This window comes from Ictidomys tridecemlineatus, chromosome 10, assembly GCF_052094955.1.
Source record: "Ictidomys tridecemlineatus isolate mIctTri1 chromosome 10, mIctTri1.hap1, whole genome shotgun sequence".
Lineage (NCBI taxonomy): Eukaryota > Metazoa > Chordata > Mammalia > Rodentia > Sciuridae > Ictidomys > Ictidomys tridecemlineatus.
The window spans coordinates 61,137,971-61,152,451 of record NC_135486.1 but is presented as its reverse complement, the minus strand read 5'-3'; the positions used below and the strand labels follow the sequence as shown (position 1 = coordinate 61,152,451).

General features: G+C 58.9%; 1 protein-coding gene across 3 annotated transcripts in view; it reads left to right on the top strand.

Annotated features, from left to right (window-relative positions):
* Pcnx2 (pecanex 2) overlaps positions 1-11,659 on the top strand; it is a 175,331-nt gene extending 163,672 nt beyond the window's left edge. For all 3 annotated transcript variants that reach the window (XM_078023065.1, XM_078023064.1, XM_078023066.1), the window contains 6 exons: positions 380-524; positions 929-1,159; positions 1,709-1,983; positions 2,147-2,331; positions 9,079-9,527; positions 10,722-11,659. In XM_078023065.1, coding sequence (XP_077879191.1) covers positions 380-524; positions 929-1,159; positions 1,709-1,983; positions 2,147-2,331; positions 9,079-9,527; positions 10,722-10,895 — 1,459 coding nt within the window. In that variant the 3' untranslated portion in view covers positions 10,896-11,659. The remainder of the gene's footprint in view (positions 1-379; positions 525-928; positions 1,160-1,708; positions 1,984-2,146; positions 2,332-9,078; positions 9,528-10,721) is intronic.
* Positions 11,660-14,481: the final 2,822 nt, after the last annotated feature.

The following is a 14,481-nucleotide window of genomic DNA, read 5'->3' as shown; positions in this document are numbered from 1 at the left end:
CTTCCTCTCTGAGTCTGGTTGTGGGATCCAGTTTCTGTTGTGAGTGGCGCAGTCCACAGATAACACCCAGGGACACAGGTGCAGCTTGGCTGGCATGGTCGCCTCCTGAGAGAGAGGGCAGGGGCCTGGGGTGCTCGGCCTGCTGTCCTGAGTGCACAGGTGGGAGATAAGGGAGGTGGCCCCACACCGTGCACCGACAAGGACAAGAACCCGGCTCCAGGACGTTCGCACTCTGAGGCGAGTCCAGAGTTGGCTCCGTTCCCTGCTGGATTGGCCTACATTATTAAGATAGTTCTTCAGCGGGAGACTCAGGCCTGGTCTTAATGCAGGAATCTGGGCAAGCCTGGTGGCAGTCAGCAGTGACCACTTTGTCTTGCAGCCTGGACGCCTTCCTGCATGGCCTCCACGCCCTCTTCAAGGGTGACTTCAGGGTGACGGCACGGGATGAATGGGTGTTTGCTGACATGGACCTTCTGCACAAAGTTGTCGCTCCTGCCATTCGAATGTCCCTGAAGCTGCACCAGGTAAAGAGTGCAAGCCAGAAGCTGCAGAGGGAAAATGGCCTTGGACCCTGCAGGCCCCTCTTTCTGCAGGGCACTGGGGACGCTTCCTTGCTTGTGATCACAGTGAGGCCACCAGAGAGTCTTGGCATTGGCCAAAGATGATTTGTCCTGAGGAGCTGCTAGGAGGAGGGAGTTATCCCAAAAAGAAGAGAGGTCCTGGCCAGGATCAGAGACACTAGAGTGCCCAGCCCATATCTGATAGGCCCAGGGGTCTGCGTCCTGAAGCTCCTCCCTAGGACATTCCCTTGGTCATGGCCATGAGATGAGGGGAGGCAGACGGGTGGAGGCAGGACATAGCTTTGGAGGCTATCTGAGCTGACCCTGACCAGCAGGGCTGCTGATGGGCCCTGGGCTCCCCACACCAGGACCAATTCACCTGCCCAGACGAGTATGAAGACCCCGCAGTGCTCTATGAGGCCATCCAGTCCTTTGAGAAGAAGGTAGTGATCTGCCACGAGGGAGACCCCGCCTGGAGGGGTGCCGTGCTCTCTAACAGGGAGGAGCTGCTAACTCTGCGACATGTGGTGGACGAGGGTGCCGATGAGTACAAGGTGGTCATGCTGCACAGAGGCTTTCTGAGCTTCAAGGTGATCAAGGTAGGCGCACCTCCCCCACAGCGTGCCCCACCCCCTCAGTGTGTCCCCAGGAGCTGCCGGGAGCAGCAGCAGCCACACAAGGGCCCTGGTGCAGAGGAGCGGCCCAGAGCAGTGCTGGGTAGCAAGCAAGGCTGGGCCAGACACTGGGAGCCACAGGGCCAGTGCCCCTGGTAAAGCCAGTGTGGTGACCACTCGGGCCAGGAGTCCTGGCTACAATGCTTTAGAGGGGGGTCAGGATCTGGCTCTGCTGGACTTCCTAAGCCTCTGGCATTCTCCAATGGCTTGTTCCTGAAGCGAGAGAACCAGCCAGACCTCTCCTTTGATACAGGTTCAAACCACCTCCTAAAACAGAGCCTTATTTCCTTTCCTTGCCCCTCAGTTTCCTCCATGAAAATGGCATCCTCTCTGTGTCGTGGGACTGACTGTGACGAAGCCTTAGGCCTCAGTGTCACAGTCACAGTCCAGAGCCCCGACTGCTCGCTGTGGGATAGACCACAACGGGAAGTGGTCTGCCCGCTTCCCGCTTCCCTCGCTGTTGCCCACCTGCAGGTGAACAAGGAGTGCGTGCGCGGGCTCTGGGCTGGGCAACAGCAGGAGCTCATCTTCCTCCGCAACCGCAACCCGGAGCGCGGCAGCATCCAGAACAACAAGCAGGTCCTGCGGAACCTGGTCAACTCCTCCTGCGACCAGCCCCTGGGCTACCCTATGTATGTCTCCCCGCTGACCACATCCTACCTGGGGACGCACAGGCAGATGAAGCACGTGTGGGGCGGACCCGTCACCTTGGACAGACTGAGGGCATGGTTCCGGGCCAGGTGGCTCAGGTAGGATTGGGCCTCTCTGGGGTACTGGAGGGCGGGGTGACCATCACAGAGTTACAGGAACGAAGTGCTTAGACAAACCAAGGCTGAGACCTCACTGGGTGGCAGGGATCAAGGGGGCCCAGTGGGGCGCAGCAGAGCAGGGGCTGAGCGTCTCTCCCTACAGCATGCGCAAGGACTGCAGTGTGGGACAGCACAGCAGGGGCAACATCGAGGACGTGGACGGAGGTGGAGCCCCTGCAGGGGGCAGCTGCGCACCAAGTGGAGACAGCAGGGAGAGCAGCGCGGAGCATGCCCGGAAAGGTGGCCCCCAGCACTGGACCTCATCCCGCGAAGGGGCCCAGAGGACAGGTGGGTGCAGCAGGGCCTGCCCTTGGTGCCACAAGCTCCCTTCTAAATTAAAAACAAGCGCTAGCCACAGCAGCTCAGAATCCACACTCCTACAGAGATCTGCTCAAAGCAAACCTCTGCGTCATTTAGGTCCAGCTTTGGTCATATCTGTCACCTTGGGCGGCCATTCATCTATCCTCCTGCTCAGCAGTCACTGCCTTCCCTTCCAGCCCTCTCGAATGTCCTTCTTGGGTCTGGCTTTGTTGTGGCTGCGTCCTCTCTTTCTATGCAGAGAGGCCTCTGCCCTCCTTCCAGAGGACAGCAACAGGGAGGGAGGTACCAGCAGATGGGAGCATAGGGGTGGCCAGAGCTGAGTCTAAACTTTAAAGCCTGTTGAACTGATGCCCACGCAGGCTCGGCCAGATGGCGGAAGCTCTGAAACTCACTGGTGGTGCTGTTCTGGGAGGAGGATGGTTGGGCTGGAAAGGAGAGCCGAGGGTTTGCAGAGGACGAGTCCTGAGGACACGGGGCAGGCAGGCACTCTGTCCTGGTCCTGCTGGGCCTTGCCTTGGCCCTCCGCGACCTGTGAGTGGCTTCATCTCTGCCTCGGTTCTTCCTTCCTCCACTTCCAGCAGCATTTACGAAGCACCTCCGCGCATGCTGCCCCTGCCAGTTCTGCCCCATCAGCTCTGCCCCACCAGCCCTGTCCCTGCCAGCTCTGCCCCACCAGCTCTGCCCCTGACCAACTGGAAAGACAGGCCTGCCTGGAAGAGCCCAGAGCAAGGCAGAACAGGAAGGGAGGCGATGAGAGTATTAAACACAGACAAGACAGATGGACAGATGGACAAGAGATTGAGATGGATGGTGGGCAGGAGATAGATGATGGACACAGAGAGATGGATGAGAGAGAGAGGCAGACAGGTGAGAAATAGGGAGAGGTGGGCAGCAGATGGTAGATAACAGGTGGGTGATGGATAATGGAGAGGTGGATGACAGGTGGGAGTAGACAGAAAATTGACAGAGGATGGACAGGTAGGCAGGTGGGTAGGTAGATAGGGGCTTGGCCAAAGAGCTCCCTCCCCAGCTGCCTGCCCTCCGCCGGGGACAGCATCCCCAGGCCTCTGGGCTGCCCATAGACAGCATCTTGCATATATTTGATTCTGTCCTCGAGTGCTGCTGTGTGGGGACATGCTGAGGGCTGCGGGGCACAGGCTAAATGAACTCTCCAGGACACTAATGTCTAGGTGCATTCGCTGTGCCCACCTTCAGATGAGAACACAGGCACAGAGGGGCAACTCCCTACCCTAAGGCACCCAGCTAGTAAGTGGCCAGCCTGGACATGCAGCAGGATGTCCAGAATCTGCAGTCCTAACCCTGTGGCCGTCCCGTGGTCCTGGCCTGGGATGCTTCCTCTGCTGAACTGCCTCCCCAGCCTTCAGAGAACCCTGATGCCTGTAACATGCTCGCCTCTGGTGCTGCTTCTGATGCTCCCTCTGGTGCTCCCTCTGCCTCTGGGAGAGTCCCCGCACCATGACTCTGTCATGTCCCCTGGCTGGCAAGGGCCCCAGGGACCTTCCTTCTGGCCCCACAGGCAGGCAAAGCAGACACCTGGTTCTTCCTGAGGCAGACAGCCAAGTTCTGTGCTATGGCAGAGGAGGGGACAGAAGTGGGGCAGGGGCAGTCAAGTTCCTCCCTGGTTCTGCAAGCTTCCTTACCAGAGGGAAGGTGGCCTGATGATGTCCTGAGCTGGTGCCCAGCAGAGGATCGAGAGCTAGAAGGGGAGGGAGGGGAGGCTCCCGGCCTCTCTGGCCTTCCTGCAGCTGGAGGACGCACGTGTCCCTGGCACCCTCTCCAGGGCAGCTTTCTTCCTGCTCAGGTTGGTTCTTCTCCCTCGGCCCAGAGTGCACCTGGCAGGTCTGCGGGGCCACCACATCCAGGCCAGAGCCCAGCGGCTCAAGCAGCAGGGACTTCTTGTCCCACAGACTGAAGGCTGGATGTCCCAGGTCAAGGGGTCACAGGGCCATGAGAGAGAAGCCATTCCAAGTCCCTCCCCTGGCTTCCTGTGGTTGCCAGCCGTCTGTGGTGCTCCGTGGCTCTCTGTCTCTGTCCCCATGTAGTGTCTGTGTCCAAACGTCCCCTTTCTAAGGATACTGTGGACTGGAGGCCCACCCTGTCTGGTGTGGCCTCCTCTTAATCCACCTGATGACCCGTTTCCATGTAAGGTTGCCAGGAGAGGAGCGGAGTTCGGGCTTCCTCATGTGGATGTGGAGGGACCTGCACACCTGTCACAGAGCCTGAGCCTTCCCCTGTCCTCTGGCCTCTCCCTGAGCACTCTTGACCTCTCACAGCTGAGCTGGGCCTCTCCTGCTGGCCTCCTCTGCCACACAGACTCCTCCCGTCCCCCTCAGGGCCCTGTCCCCTTGGATGTGCCTCTCCCACCTCACACATCTCCTCTGCTCACCAGCAGCACCTCAAATGCTACCTCACCCCCGAGGCCCCTGCCCCTGCCTAGCCTCACCCTCCTGCCTCCCCTCTGCTGAACCACATCTGTTTTCTGTGGTCAGAGCTATCCCATGATGGGGCCGAGCTGCTACCCTGCACTCAGGGTGCTGGCCACACAGTGGGGCCTGCCTGACCTGCAGAGCCTGAGGTAGGCACCCGCAGAGCACGCCAATCTTCCAGTGCCCCATACCCTACCCAGGGAAGGATGCACACCCTGCAGGAGGGCCTGCACCCACCCGGGAGGCAGGCCTGGGGAAAGGCTTGTGCACACCCCTGTCCCCACAGCTGGGGGCTGAGTGGGCCCCTAAGTGCCAGGTAGGGGCTGCACAGGGGCTGGTCCTGTGTTCAGCTGATACTAGCAGTGGCCCCTGAAGCTGACCCAATGGCATGAAGCTTCCCAGAGGGCCAAGGCTGGGCTCTTAGGCTCAGGATCTCCAGGTCCACCGGCTGTTAGGGTTGTCATCAGAACCAGATGAAGTGGGGCCGTGAGCACTGACCCTGTTGGCTCTCCAGAGTGCAACATGCCAACCTGCAGGACTCTGCACCCAGAAGGCTCTCAGGAGACCAAGCAGGGTGCTTTCCTTGGGATGCTTGGTGACAGGGGCCTGGCTATGCTGAGCTGGAAGTGCCTGGGCAGAGGGGCCAAAGGCAGCTGACCTATGTCCTCCTTGAGAGGAAGACCATGCCTGGGTCCCCTGTAGACCCTTAGCACAGCCAGACCGTCCCCAAAGGTCTGCTGAAGGCACATGCCATGGGACAGCCCCTCCAGAACACTGTAAATCCCCAAGGGGCCAGTGAACTAAGGAGAGGTGGTAGGCAGGCATCCCAGGGCAGCTGGCAGGGGATACCCCGCTTGCCCTCCCATATTGCTGAGCTGAGCACATGCAGACTGCCCAGGCTTTGCCACCCCCAAGTGTGACCCTGTGTGACACTCTTGTCTGAAGCCCATGTGGGGTCCTCCCACAAGGGCATAAACAACACTTCCTGGGGGGGGGGGGGGGACAGCCGGGTGGGGCTGCGTCCAAGCCACTGTCCCAAGAATGGCTCGTGTGCTAGGGGATTCTGCACACACCCTGAGCAGAGCAGTGCCTGAGGAGACAGAGACCAGAGAGGGTGGGTGCCCTTTGTCCCCACTCTGGCTAAGCTGGGAAGGGGAGTTTGCTGGCTCCCATGGTGGTTCAGTCAGTGCTCACCCCACCCCCACCCTGCCTGTGTGCCCTACGTCCACGGCCCCCACAGTTAGATGACCCTCCTACACACTGTGAGCACCATGTTGGAGCTGGGCCTCACAGACCATGTGCCTCCTCAGGGTCCCGCACTGCGGACCCTCAGACCCAGTGAATGGCAGTGCTGGGTGCTGAGGTGACAGAAACAGCACAGGAGTCCTTTGCTTCCGGAAGCTGGGCAAAGGGCAGGGAGGACCTCACACAAAGCACACGGTGTCCAAGTGCCAGGTGAGAGCTGGGCAAGGGAGGCCCTCAGAGTGGGGACCTGCCCCTGGGAGGGGCAGGACAGGCTCAGTAGGTAGCGGTGAAGGAGCAGTTCTGAAGGACGGAGGGCAGTTCCTTCCTAGTGACCAAGGCAGGGGCCCCGTGTCCATCCCCTCCCTGATCAGTTCCTACCACACACCCCAATTCCGAGCTCTTGCCAGATGCCCATCCGGATGCCTCCCCAGGCCCTGGGCCATGCGTATGTGATCGGGTGCCCCACACTCCGCACTGCTGCCCAGCCTTGATGTTCTAACCCCAACTAGGAGCTGATGGCCAGCTACCTTGCTGGGATGAAGTGTGTGTCACAGCTGGAGGACAGGAGCAGGGGGGCTGGGACCTCTCCCGGCACAGCTGGAAACCCATCCCTACCTGGTCCCAAGGTGGAGAGGGAAGCTCCTGCTCCCAGGGGGGAGGCTTTCAGATGTCTACCAGAGACCAGGGACAAGAAACACAGAGCGTGACTTATGTCACACTTCCATTCAGTTCAAGGCTCCCTGGGAGCCCTCATGTGACAACACAGTGGCTGGCAGTCAGTGAGACCACAGAACTAGGGTCCTGGAAGCAGAGATGGACACAGCGTGGTGTGCCTGCTTCTTGAAAAATTAAAATAAAAAAAACAGCAACAAAAAATACATCTGAAGCAAAGACATGCAGGAGGGTCCTTGCCCTGCAGACACACAGCAGGGTGCTTGTCCCTTTGTCCCTGGCATTAGCAGGAAAGCCCCTGCCAAGTGCAGGTGGTCTGTGGGGCATCGAAAGCACCAGTGGTTGGACAATGTGGAGGATTTGGGGAGGGGCTCAGCCTCTCACAGACAGAGGCCTGGGCATGATGGGCTTCAAGGAACCAGCACGTCATCGTCCTGCTCTCGATTCTGACTCATTCTTTTTTTCCCCTCTTTTTATTCCTTCTGGAAGTTCAACACATGCCATCACTCAGCAGGCTCCTCTAGGCCGTGGATTGCTGCTCTGTGGCACAGGTGGTGGGCACCAGGCCAGGCCAAGCTCACCCCCAACAGGCCAGGGCCAGTCCTGGGGACTGCATGCAGTCCCACAAGCTGGGCCCCCACTTTCTCAGCCTGCAGGTAGGACAGAGTGAGGTGGGGTACCCATGCCTTCTGGAAGCAGAGACACCCACCATTGAAGCATCCAAATTGGCATGCAGTCAACGAGAGGTAGCTGGCCCTTCAGTGAGAAAGCCCGGGGGAGAAGAAGCAGGTGGACAGCTCCTGGGTGCTCCATGGGACCTTTATTCCCTGACGGGCTCTATCTCAAAGGCTGTCCCTGCTCAGGTTCTCATGTAGACATATAAAAACATTTCTAATCTCTGGGTACCCAGCTAATAACCTGATACTTAAACTCTCTGTGCCAGTCAGCAGGTGGGAGCAGCTTCAGAAGACGAGCTGTGAGGTCATGGTGCTGTCGTAAGGTCATGACAGCACCGTGAGGTCACCAGCTGCCCATCAAGAATAAACTTTTTTTGTTGTTGTAAGTTATAACATGGACACAATGACTTTATTTTGTTTATTTATTTTTTTGTGATGCTGAGGATTGAACCCAGTGCCTCACATGTGCGAGGCAAGGGCTCCACCACTGAGCCATACCCCAGCCCAAGATGACCTTTTAAAGCAGGGCCTGGGGACTGGACATGCTTGTCATGGAGCCCAGCATTGCCACGAGAACCCAACGTGCTCCCAGATGCTGGGCGTATGCACGACGCCAGGGCACAGGAAGACCCACTAAAATGCCCCTCCTCAGAGGCACAGGGCTGAGTCTTTGCAGCAGTCCAATCCTTCCCTCAAGAATGGTCTTGCTTAGACAAGTCTCAGCAAGAGCCAAGGAGGGAGGAGGGATGGCTGGCAAAGGGCATCTGGCCACAGCAGGCAAGATGGCCACCAGAACCGAGGCCTGGGCCTGGCAGATATGTGGGTGTCAGGCACCTGAAAGACCCCGACCTCAACAGGAATGTCTAGAGAACAAAGTGCCCAGTACGTGAGTCCAAGCTGCCTCCCCATTTCAAGGCAACTGAAAATGACCAAACTCTGCCTGTTTTCCTGTATTACCAAGATGACCAGATCAGCACAGGAACCTAGGTCCTGGGTCAGAAACAAGCTCATATCTGCTCTCTGCAGCCAAGGTCCCTGTCTGGGTTTGCCTGGACTGAGGAGGTGCAGGACCTTCAGTGGCAGTATCAGGAAAGTGCTAGGCAAACCCAGCAGGTGGGTCACCCTGGCCACAGTTCCCCTCCCACCCCACCCTTGGCTGTCAGCACCCTTAGCGAGTCTTGCAGTCCTCAGGGCCTCGACTAGGGGAAGGACCAGGCCGGCGGACAGTGAGCTCCCAGGCCTTGTCCTGGCCCTGCAGGGTGACTTCCTGGGCTCCCTGGCCTACAGCACCACATAGATACTGACTTCCCTGGCTACCCATTAAAATGATGAAGTTTTTTATTTTATTCTTAATCTCACATATTTATACATACTTATGGGGTATGGTCTACACTTCAGTATGCATCCATGATGTGTGATCATCAAACCAGGGTAACTCTCATTTCATCTCCTCTAACATTTGTCGTTTCTGTGTTGTGGACCCTAAAGTTCTTCTACCCAGTTGTTTTGAAATGCATCACAACCATTGCTGATGGTTGTCCTCTCCTGTGCCTTCCCTCATCTGCCTGATTGGTACCATCCCTAACCCCAGTGGAGGGCATGCAGACCCCATCTCCTCACGTGCCTCCCACCCAGGCCTCACATAGACCAACAGTGCCCTCCTCTCCCCACAGGCAGGAGGAAGGGCCGGAGCCAGTCCGTCCAGGCACACCCGGCCCTGAGCCAGAGGCCACCCGCCCTGAGCTCCTCAGGCCCCATCCTGGAGAGCCGCCAGGCCTTCCTGCAGACCTCCACGTCAGTCCACGAGCTGGCCCAGCGGCCCTCAGGCAGCCGGCTCTCCTTGCACACCTCTGACGCCTCCCTGCACTCTCAGCCACCACCTGTTACCACCACAGGCCACCTGAGTGTCCGTGAGCGGGCGGAGGCACTCATCCGATCCAGCCTGGGCTCCTCCACCAGCTCCACCCTCAGCTTCCTCTTCGGCAAGAGAAGCTTCTCTAGCGCGCTGGTCATTTCTGGGCTCTCTGCCGCAGAGGGGGGGAACACCAGCGACACCCAGTCCTCCAGCAGCGTCAACATCGTGATGGGCCCCTCGGCCAGGGCCGCCAGCCAGGCCACACGGGTAAGACCGGTGATCTCTGGCCTGTGCTGCAGTGCCATGGCCTCTGGGCCCCACCTCCTGCTGCAGGACCCCGGCTCCTCTGCAGGGCTCCCAGGGCAGCAAGTGCTAGACACAAAGCTGCTCGGTGCTGAGCCATAGTAAACAGCAAGCCCCTACAGAGGCTAGTAGAAGGGCATCCTGGACCCTCAGCCCAAGGGTGGGGAGCAGGAATCCCCACATTAGCAGAAGCAGGCTAGCTCCTGCCTCAGCTGTCCAGCCTGAGGGAGAGGACAGGACAGCAGCACTGGGGTTTAGCTATTGTAGTCCCCAGCCCTTCAGTCTACCTTTAAAGCTGTGGGCGGGCAGCCACTGTCAGATATCTCAATACTAGAAAGTGAACTCTAAGGACCCTGAGCAGATACACTGTCAGTGTCCAGAGTCCAGGCTGGGTGACTTGCCTGCCTGACGAGTCAGGGCAAGGGGCCTCAAAGTGGGAGGCCCCACGGGCTCCTGCCTGGAGGTCATCAGGGACCCCCTTCCAGGTGTAGTCATTTGGAGGTGGGGGTCACCCCTGAGCAGCCTCAAAGGTGCCCTGCTGCCCCTCCACGATCTCCTCCAGGGGTACCAAGGCTAGGCCAAGTGACCCAGGAAGAACCTGGGGCCCAACAAAGGCATGTCCCCCGTGGAGGCCACTCAGGCCTCCTGGAGCCCCAGGCCATGCGGACCCAGAGGAGAAGCAGGTGGTCCAGGAGACTTCCCAAGCTGGGTGTCCAGATGAACGCTTGTTCCCCATCCCCAGCAGGAAGGCCACATCTGAGGGTGGTTCTGGGAATCTGGCATACTCCCTTCCCTGTCTCCAACAAGCCTCCAGAACCCAAGGCCTCCATGTCCCTGGGCCAGCCTGCAGTGCTGTTGTCGCCCCGGAGCTGGGGCCGAGCATGAGGCACAGCTGCCTGGGACCCAGGAGAGGGCCACACAGCGACCTCCTAGGCCACCTCCTTCTGAGAAAGGACTGGCCTTCGGAGTCCCCATGAGACATGCAGCTTCCGTGGCACTTCCTACCCTCAGTCGTGGCCTGTCCCCCCCTTCAGGGCCTGCTTTCAGGGACTCCACAACCCCAGTCCCCGTTCCCCTGCTGGGGCAGGATGCGGGTAGGGGACAGGAGCCTGGACGGGAGCCTGTGCTGAATGTCCCTGCTTCTCTCCTCTCCGGAAGCACTTCTCAGAGCCCTGCGAACCCTCAGATGCAGCCGAGCAGGGGCAGCTGCATGATGGACGGCTGGCAGAGGCTGTGGCAGAGAACCGGGGGCTGATATGCAGGAGAGCGAGCCAGGAGGACATGGGCCTGGACGACACGGCTTCACAGCAAAGCGCCTCAGATGAGCAATAGCCAGCACGTCTGGCCGGAGAGTTCGTCCTCCGCAGCCTTCCTCTGTCCTCCCCTTACCCCAAACCGAAGAGCCTGGCTGCGATCCCTGGGGTCTCCTCCCAGGAAAAGCAAGAGCTGTTTAGAAAACACTGACTTTATCTCAGGTTCTTGAAAAATGACCCATGTGATGGTGGCGGGCTAGGGGAGGGAGAGGCCCCCTCCCCCAGCACTGCACAAGAGCCCACACGTCAGACAAAAGCCATCTCATACCTTAGACCAACTAGACCAAGTAGAGCCCGTGATTAACTCCCTTCTGCCCTGATGGAAGTAAGGCCACTGCATGCTGAGTCACTGGCATCTCCCACTCGTCAATGCCCTCACTGCTCTGTCACCACGAGGAAGAGGTGGACCACAGGGCGGGAGGCCACCAGCTGTCCAGGTGCACTGCGGCTGATTCATAGAGAAGACCTCCTCTCTCCCCGGGGCTCACACAGCAGGGAGTGCAGACAGCACAGCTCCCACAGCCCGTGACAGTGCATGCGGTCACGGCTTCAGCGCCCTGTGCGCAGCCAGGCAGGGCCAGGATGCCAGGGTGGAGGTGGGCACGGCGAGCCATGGGGGAACTGCACGGTGCTCCTCCACCCAGCCCCAGGATTGGCCTGGCCGTGCTCTCCATGCGCCCCAGGCCCACGTACTGTCTTCCACACTGAGCAACCCCCCCCACCCCCCAGCACAAGCACACTGGCACAGCCTTCGTCCTAAGAATTAAAATGTTTACAGCTACAGCCGCGTCTGTCTGGTGCTTGAGTTCTGCTGAGACGTCTGTCATTTCGAAAAATCTGTCCCACGTGGTGAGAGTGAATTTGGGGCAAAAGCTGACATTTGGGACTTTTTTCCCTCAAGACCTCCTGGGTAAGGCAGAGACCTGTGTTCCTGCTGGCATGTAGGAGGGTCAGGGGTCCAGAAATAGTACATGGGAACATGATGCTGTCCTGCTGGGCCACCCTGTGGGGATGGCAGGAGTTAGAAAGGAATATAGTCCTGAATAGTCACAAAATGTCCTCGAGGCATTTCGGCCCTGGAGACTGGGGCAGAGGACAACAGTCTCCCTATCCCTTGGCCCAGGCACTAATGCCTCCTTCTCTGTTTTCAAAAGCTGAGTACCAGTGATTACTGGCAGTAGGTAGGCTCCACGATGAGAGAAGAGTCATGGCTCCAAAGGCCCCAGAGACCCAGGCTCGAGTTCTGTTTATACATCACAGCGGTTTGACCAATGGGATGCTGATGTCACCTGCAGCAGTTCTCTAAGTGGCTAACCAAACTTGGCTAGGAGCCCCCCAAACACTCTTGGGCCCTCAGGACTAAGCATGGCCTGTGTTTTGAGTGAAGCTCTGCGCTGGGTTCTTTGAGTTCAGTGAGAAGAGACGGCAGTCAGTCTGGGGCACAGTCAGCCACTCCTGGGGACCCAGAGCAGAGCAGATGGGGACTCCTGAGGAGGGGGTAGGACCCACCTGCAGAGAAGTGTGCATGGGAGGTGAGGCCTGGTGCGCCCTCTCACCCCCATGGGCTGCTCCTCACTGTGCCACCTGCTGTGCAGGAAGTAGCTTGGGCATCCTGAGCATGCATGCTGAGGTGTGGGTGCCCACAGGCACCACCAAGAGGAGCATGGCTCTGGAGTCACTGTGGCCGTGCAAGCTGCACTGACTGTCAGCTGCAGCTTTGTGTTCGATCCTGGCACAGGACAGACGTTCACACCCACAGCTCAGGAACTTGCGCCCTGGGCCTTCAGGCACTTGCTTGGCCGCAGCAGAGTGCTTTCCACCAAGGTTGGGCCCTGCAGGGGCTGGGTTGGCACTTACTGCCAGGGCACTCACTGCCAGGGCACTCACAAGTTCTCCCAACACACAGCTGTTTTTCTGTATTTGAACCCTGGATGAAAAGTTCCCTCCTCAAAGTGACGTAACACTATGCTTGTTGTGTTGTGTGGAAGTCAGGAGGCCAAGTTCTGCACCATGTTCCGCACCTGCCTGACAAATGCCTCTCAGACGCCCAACACCCAACATCTTGCTGCCTCTGAGATCTGCATGCGCTTTGACCCCTGTACCCTCCCTGTCCACTCAGGTCTAGGTGCTATACACCTGCTCTTGGCACCCAGGTGCCATCCTCCTGGACAAGGCATCCTGCCACACCAGACAGAAGGAAGGGAGGGAGGGGCAAGGCATCCCACCAGCACCAGTGCCCTGGGATTTGGGTGGTTGAGACAAGCAACTGCACTGGGAGCCTCTCCCTGTCGGCCAATTTAAGAGGCTTGTTCCTCCCTCCACGAGTCACCCCATTCAGAGCTGAGAGGAGTCCATCTGTAAAGCCTGGCGTGTGGCGTGGCTGGTGGCAGAACTGCCGAGGACAGGAGGGATTGTGAGCAGCAAGCCAGTCCCCAACTGGTTCTGCATCACACAGCCTCTTGTTCCCGCCAAAATGCTGCACACAAGCGGCACCACGTCGGCCCCTTATGTCAGGATCCAGGCCAGCTGCAGACCCATGGTGCCCTCCTGGAGCCCCTGGTGCATCCTGAGACAGGGATTACATCTGGCACCTTCACACATGCCCTGAGCATTCTCTTTGACATGGTAATACAATAATCACGACAGGACTTGCCACAGTGTCACAGCTAAACATCACCTGCAAGGCTTGGGGCACATGGCACACTAAGACGCAGAAAGCCTGAAGGACCCACAGGGAGTGCTGGCAAGAGCGCCTGCTCTGGAGCCCCCTCAGACAGTTCAACTGCCCCTCTACGCTGGTCAGTGCCCCAGCCAGGGGTCACAGAGTTGGTGCCAACCCTCAAGCAGAGTGCCACACCCTGCCTGAGCACAAAGCCCCAAGCCAGCCATTCTGTCTTCTTTGAAATAAGTTTCACTGGTTTCCTGACTTGAGACAAAGCCAGGGTTCAGCCAATATCACCCTGAAGCACAGGGACAGTGCAGGGGGACACATTCCTACTTGGGAGCATACAACCACTGCTACAGGCCCAGGAAAGGCACCCAAGTGAGTCCCGCTTCTGCTGGGCGGTGGCACTGGGGCTTCCAGGATGCAGGTGAGGGATATCTCCCCAGCCCTTCCTTGTCCCCTCCCTCCACCCTCTTCTCCTCAGATTGGCAGGGGCCCCCCTCAAGGCTGTGCTGCTCTCAGAGTTTGGCTGGGTCAGGTTGCCAGGTGTGGTGGCGGCCATCCTGGCCCACTGAGCCCCACAGCCCACCCTGACACAGCACCTGGCCACCCGGACAGGGACAGTGGAAGGAGGCAGCCTCTCCTGCTCCTGGGCAGGAGGCCCTGGTTGAGGGATTAGCTCCCAGTCTGGAGGCCACCTGCTGTGGTCCCTCCAGGGGACACGTCCAGGACTCTGCCTGGCTGCAGGCCCTGGTCTTGCTCAGAGGCTGTGCCTGGGCCCTGCTCGTGTGCCACACAGGTGTCGCCACCTGCAGGTGCCCAGCCCTGTCGGTTACAGAGCAGGGGTGCCATAGCTGGTTGCTAAAAAATCCTGGAAAATCACAGATCTTCACCCAAAATGACCTGAAAACACGGAGCTGTCACTCGAGGATCACCGTGG